The 6566-nt window shown below is 47.9% G+C and overlaps 2 protein-coding genes across 2 annotated transcripts; one reads left to right on the plus strand and one right to left on the minus strand.

Moving 5' to 3' along the window:
• Positions 1-1152: 1152 nt before the first annotated feature.
• LOC113465239 (myb/SANT-like DNA-binding domain-containing protein 3) lies at positions 1153-1652 on the plus strand (the record flags this gene model as incomplete). The annotated part of the gene is given in 3 exon segments (XM_026819741.1): positions 1153-1186; positions 1189-1328; positions 1440-1652. Coding segments are annotated over 3 exon segments (387 nt in total), but the record flags the coding sequence as incomplete, so codon positions are not given.
• Positions 1653-1752: 100 nt separating this feature from the next.
• On the minus strand, positions 1753-2201 carry LOC113465240 (protein ALP1-like). The gene is made up of 2 exons (XM_026819742.1): positions 2001-2201; positions 1753-1902 (listed from the first exon to the last, which is right to left on the minus strand). Exons 1-2 carry the CDS (start codon positions 2199-2201, stop codon positions 1753-1755), a joined length of 351 nt encoding a protein of 116 aa, XP_026675543.1.
• Between the last annotated feature and the right edge of the window lie 4365 nt (positions 2202-6566).

The raw sequence follows: 6566 nt of genomic DNA on the forward strand, positions 1-6566 counted from the left end.
GTAGTGTACTATAGTAAATTTGCGTGTAGACCATTGCACTTTGCGCCACGCATTGAGTAGTCATGACCGCGATTTTCAATTTATCATCGACAAATTTGTCATCAACATCATTTACAAAAATGCAATATTATCAAGAAACATATAAAATGGTTAAAGCGTGCTGTATTAAAAAGTGTAAGAATGAGTGGAAGATAAGTGAGAGTGTTACTTTTCACAGGTAAGTGAAAGCGAAACTAAAATTGCATGTATTCTGTAAAAGAAATATATTTAACTCCTAGTTGTGAAGATATTCGAAGTACCCGCGTAAAACCGCGGATGCGTTCCTTGTTCAGACCGCGTTGATCGGATCGGCCCTTCCTGTATTCTAACGCAAATTGCCAGCGATGTAACTAATATATATATATTCATATTTGGTATATTATTAATAAATTAGTGTAAGTGCAAGTGTGATACCTTATTTTCAACCTGGCCTTCGTAAGCAAAACTCTAACAGGTTATGGGCCCAGATGCGAAACAGTCAAATCAAATTAATAAAAAGTGAGGTTAAACATAACCAAGTGCCACGTGTTGAAATAATAAAAAGCTTATCACCATGAGTATCACAAATACGCAACAAATAGAAAAGTTAGGAGACGGAAACTATGGCCGGTATTCAGAGTCGTTTCTTACTCTTAAGATCGTCTTAAGCATTTGCTTAAGTCCATGTTCCCTGTAAAAGAAAAGGACTAGAAATATGGGATAGGCAGGGATAGCAAATTCTTAAGACGATTTTAAGAATAAGCAACGACTCTGAATACCGGCCATGGGCCGGTGGTTCACAGTCCGTGCTCAAGCAATTGCTTGACCAAGTTCGCCTTATTCGAATAAGGTGCCCTCATGTATTCACAATCCGAAAGGTTTGCTTATCCGAAAAACGACATCTTAAGCATTTGCGTATTCGAAGCAAATGCTTGAGCAAATGCTTATTTCCCTTCGGCAATCTCCGGGAAGTTTCCAGTGTAGCAGCCAATGAGGAATGGTTTCGCGGATGCAGCTTTTCGTTTTTTATGGTTTTTATATGTTTCGAATTAAGCGTGGGAAGTTCACTTCTGACTGCTTCTCACTGCTCGTGAACGTGAATATCAAAGTGCTAATTTTGTGAGAAAAATAAGAATGGAACGCCGTAAACATTATACGGATTGTGAAAAACGTTGTTTTTACACATATTGAAGAAATATTCACGAATAATAGAAGCAAAAAAGAGTGATAACTCGACCCTACAGAAGAAAGAAGAAGCGTGGCGGTTAATCCACGCAGAATATAACTCCAGCTTAATTATTTCGTCCGAGGTAAGAAAATTATTATTTCTTATTTGTGAATAAATTTTTCAAAGAGCCATGACTCGAATGTTTGTTATTGCACAATAAATGTAGGGTGTTAATTGAAAACAATTATTTCAGAGAACCATTGCGCAGCTGAAGAAGTTCTGGAGCAATTTAAAAGCGCAGAAAAGGGACGTGCTGACGAAGGCACGCCAGCACGTACTGCGAACGAGAGGAGGACCACCGCTGAATTCAACGGTGGGACCAGATCCGGATGTTGCAGCGTTAACACCGGACCTTATGTATACAGCGCCTGTGCTGTATACATCGAATAATGTGGAGGACAACATCATTAATTATGATATTAATGATACGGAAGAGATGGAGGACATCACCGAACCAGCCATCACCGAACCAGCCATCACCGAACCAGCCATCACCGAACCAGCCGTCACCGAAATTGCTGAAACATGCTCGGAAATTGAAGCCTCTCCACGTAGCGCATATGTACTCGAGAATTTTGGAAGATGCGGCTGTCGTACGCATTGCCTGGCCATTCCGGTACAAGATCCAGGAATTCCATTCTAGGCCCAACAACCGCCTGTAACGAAGTTCATAATTTACAAATACAATCGTACAATTCCTTAATGAGAGTGTTGTAGTCCTTAAAGAAAAAAGAAAGAGGGCATGAAAACGTACTTGTACATTAAGAGAAAAATATCCTTTTCTGTTTCTAAAAATTTCATTGATGTCGTTCAGCCTCGTACACATCAATCTCACATGGGTGCAATCGATGGCTCCATCGACTCCGGGTAAACCGATAGCTCCACTACCTTGCCCTAGGTCTCTGAACAAACGACGATTTTCCCGGCGTGCGACAACACTGTTCAGAAACTTCATGTTGTAACCGAATACTCCCCTGGCGTATTCGGGAGGGAGGAGTTCGTGTCTCCTTGGGGTGAGGTAAACTGCGTTCCGTGGTCCGTGATTATGCGCAGCGGTTTTCCGACCTCGGGAATGAACGCCTTCTCTAAGCGCGCCAACGTTGCTACGGGGGTGGCGCGTCGCAACGGGTATAGCTTCACATATTTTGAGAATACTTCCTCGAAGACCACTAGGTATTTACATTTTCCCTTTGCTGTAGGGAGCGGGCCGTAGAAATCTGTCGAGACCAGTTCGAGTGGTTGTTTCGGCAATATTCTCTGCATCTCAACATGCAGGTCCCTATTCATGATTTTTACGCGCTGGCACACGTCGCATGCCGCTATGTACTGTTGAACCTTATGTGCCAATCTGGGAAAATATAGCGTCTCAGATAGCAGATTAACGCACTTATCTGAGCCTGGGTGCGCGTACAATTCGTGTACTTCCTGAATCAGGCGTGTCCCCCATCCGGACGGGATTACGCATCTCCATTTTCCCTCTCGTGTCGCATGGTGCAGCACGCCGTTGAGGAGGCAGTACCGCGGTCGCATCGACGGTGACGCTTCGAAGTACGTCCGCAATTGCGGATCCTCTCGCTGATGAGTTACGATATGAACGAACAACTCTCTAACCTCGCTCGACAATGCCCGGACTAGCGCGGATAACATCAACAATCCGTTCTCCTGCGACTCGTACCCCTCGCGCAACCGGCTCAGGCAATCCGCAACGCGATTATCTTTCCCCGCGCAGTGCTCGACCGTGATATCATAGTCCTGGCTTGACAAGATCCAGCGTGTGATGCGTTGGCTGACATATCTACTACTCATCAAAAACGCAAGCGATTGATTATCCGTGCGGAGGACGATTCGGGCGTCCCATAGGTACGTGCGAAACTTCTGTAGCGCCCAGACAATGCTCAGGAGCTCTTTCTCTGTGGTAAAATACGTTCGCTCCGCCCCGCGCAAAGTGCGGCTGGCAAATGTAATGGGACACAAGTTTCCCATTTGGTCTTGCTGTGCAAGTACCGCTCCGAGCGCAAACTGACTCGCGTCGGTGGACAGGTGGAAGTCCTTCGATGAATCCGGGAATTTGAGTACCACCTGTTCACAGAAAAGTTCTTTCGTCCTTTGAAACGCGGCTTGGCCCGCATCCGTCCATTTATAGCGTACGTTCTTCTTTAACAACGGAAGCAATGGCTCGATAACGTGAGCATGGAGCCTAGTGAATTTGCTATAAAAATTGATGAGGCCCAGAAAGCCCCTCAGCACCTTCTGATTCTTGGGCGCGGGAAAGTTCCTGATACAACTCAACTTCTCCGGTTGCTGTGTAATTCCCTTCGCCGAGATCACATGTCCCAAATATGTTATTTGTTTTGCCATGAATTGACATTTTGCCAAGTTTACGGTAAGGCCGTGTTCCCTCAATCGGCTGAACAGTGCTAATAGGTGCTTCACATGCTCCTGAAACGAGTTGGAAATGCACAGCAGGTCGTCAATGAAGTTGATTACGAATTCCTCCATTCCTTGGAGGACGATACGCAACGTCCTGACAAGGCTTGCGCTGCTGGTCTTCAGCCCGAATGAGCCACATGTTCATAGCACCTGCCTCGGTATAGAAAGGCGGTATACTTCCGCGAAGATGCCGTCAACGGGATCTGCCAAAAACTGTTAGTGAGATCGAGGCTGGACATGTACGCTACTCCTCGGAAGCACTGGAAGATGACTTCCACTCCTTCGGACATCTCATGGTCTGCCTTCAGTACTCGGTTCAAAGCGCGAGCATCAATGCAGAGGCGTAGACTCCCGTTCTTTTTCGTCACCGGCACAAGCGGATTGATGTACGGACTGTTCGATGGTCTAATGATGTCCGTGTCAAGCATGCGTTGGATTTCTTCGTTTGCCATTATCTGATGTTTCATTGGAATGGGATAGGATCTTCCTACGAACGGTTCCGATTCTTCGACCATCAGTTCGTGCTCGTAGCACGTTACTCGTCCTGGTGACTCACTCCATATTTCCGGATATCGCAGTATTGTTTCCTTGATCCGATCTCTCTGGTCGTCCGGCGCTTCTAGGTCCTTCTGCTTACCCGCCATTGCATCCTCGAGGTTTTGTGTCTCGACTGGGAGGTCCATTTGTCCTACCACAGCCGCCTCTGGTATATCCGTTGTTTCCTCGGTTCCCGCGAGCATGGGAACTGTTACGAATTTGTTGTTCTTTCGTAGGGAAATTGTTCTCTCTCCGAGGTCAATTTTTGCCTCCAGCTGGTTCAGCAGATCTATTCCAATTATGAGATCCTGCATCATCCCTGGTACCACGATCACTGTCGTGCTCAGGGTCATCTCATTTATTTCCACCTTGGCATACACTTGTTTTTGCAGGCGCTTAGATTTGGCTCTGGTCACCCCTACCACGAAACTTCACACTAGCGGAAGTGCGGGGCACCGTCTAAAATGCTCGAGGTTCCTCTCATAGCATCCTTCGGATATGGCTGTTATCATGCTCCCGGTGTCGATCAGTGTCGCCATTGCTATCCCCTCTATTTTTACTCTGACCTCCGGGGTTCTATTGATCGACGGAGTGCATATTCTTTCTTCGTCGGACAATGACAACTCCTCCCGCATACCTGGTGTCGTTGTTTTTGGACGGGTCATTTCTTCTAGCGTTACCGTGGCGCTTTCCAATTCGCGTTCTGGATCGACCTGTTCGATCCTTTGTTCGTGCGGCGATACCGCGCATCCTTTTGCTTGTGGAGCTCGTTTCGTGCCCGCTGTTGCACGCGACTCCTTGACTTCATTTCGTTTCTCCGTTTCCTTTCCCGATTCTTTCGGTACTACTATTTCGTTTCTCTTCTTAATTTCGTCTCTGGCGTGCATATACGCCTCCCAGACTTTCTTGTCCGTTTTCCATTGCCCGTATTGCGTGTCCCGATTCGTAATCCTGTTCGTTGTATACCCCTTCACATTCCTTTTCCTAAAGGGGCCCCGGGCTTCCCGTGGGGTGCCGTTCCGCCCTCGCCTGGAGCTCCTCCTCACTCGTTTCCCGCCAACCCTGTCATGGCGGGGTCCTCTTCAATAGTTAGTTCAGCTAACCCCATTCTCGCGGTATTCTGCTGGGCGGTGTTAGGCGCCCTTCTGCCCGCTTGATTATCATCTCTGCTGCGATTCCATCGCGCAGCATCGTTTGTTCGCTTGTAATCGGTGGATTACTGGGCCGTTCACGGTTTGGTTCCGCGCCGCCTGGCCTTGGCGCATAGCTGGGCCTTTCACGAGCTTGTTTGACCAGTGGACCTCGGGGTCTCTCTTCATTTCCCCGGAACCTGCGATTGTTGGGTTTGGGGCGGTTTAAGGCGCCCCCATGATCCCATCGGTCGAGCATGTCCAGCAGCGTCTCTGCTGAATCGATGTTCTATGCGAGGATCGCGTCATGAATCGCGTAATTGAAATGCCTTGCTACGGCACTTAAGATTTCACGGTCGGACCTGCACGGGGTCAGATCGGCCGCGTCCGCGATAATTCGGGCTGCGTATTCAACCCGGGTCATCTGCGAGTTCTCGTTATAGTAGCCGAATTCTAAATCCCTCGCGACTCGTTGCTGTACCGACTCACTCCAGAATCGAGCTAAGAATTTTCGCGAAAATTCGTCCCACGTATCGGTTCTCGCGGCTACCAAATCCCACCATGCTTTGGCACGGCCCTTCAGTGCCTGGTCTACTATCATCTGAAAATCGGCGTCTCTAATTCTTGCCGTCGTAACGAATCGGTTAAGTTCGCGTAAGAACTTCGGCGGATGTTCTCTTGCTTTCCCTTCGAATGTCGGAAATCGCGGTTTGATCTTGTACGGACTCGCGGCGTTTTGCTGCGAGTCACCTTCCCCGGACGTAGCGGTATTGTATCAACGGGATCTGCCAAAAACTGTTAGTGAGATCGAGGCTGGACATGTACGCTACTCCTCGGAAGCACTGGAAGATGACTTCCACTCCTTCGGACATCTCATGGTCTGCCTTCAGTACTCGGTTCAAAGCGCGAGCATCAATGCAGAGGCGTAGACTCCCGTTCTTTTTCGTCACCGGCACAAGCGGATTGATGTACGGACTGTTCGATGGTCTAATGATGTCCGTGTCAAGCATGCGTTGGATTTCTTCGTTTGCCATTATCTGATGTTTCATTGGAATGGGATAGGATCTTCCTACGAACGGTTCCGATTCTTCGACCATCAGTTCGTGCTCGTAGCACGTTACTCGTCCTGGTGACTCACTCCATATTTCCGGATATCGCAGTATTGTTTCCTTGATCCGATCTCTCTGGTCGTCCGGCGCTTCTAGGTCCTTCTGCTTACCCGC

This window comes from Ceratina calcarata, unplaced genomic scaffold, assembly GCF_001652005.2.
Source record: "Ceratina calcarata isolate Rehan_Ccalc_2016 unplaced genomic scaffold, ASM165200v1 scaffold1582, whole genome shotgun sequence".
NCBI lineage: Eukaryota > Metazoa > Arthropoda > Insecta > Hymenoptera > Apidae > Ceratina > Ceratina calcarata.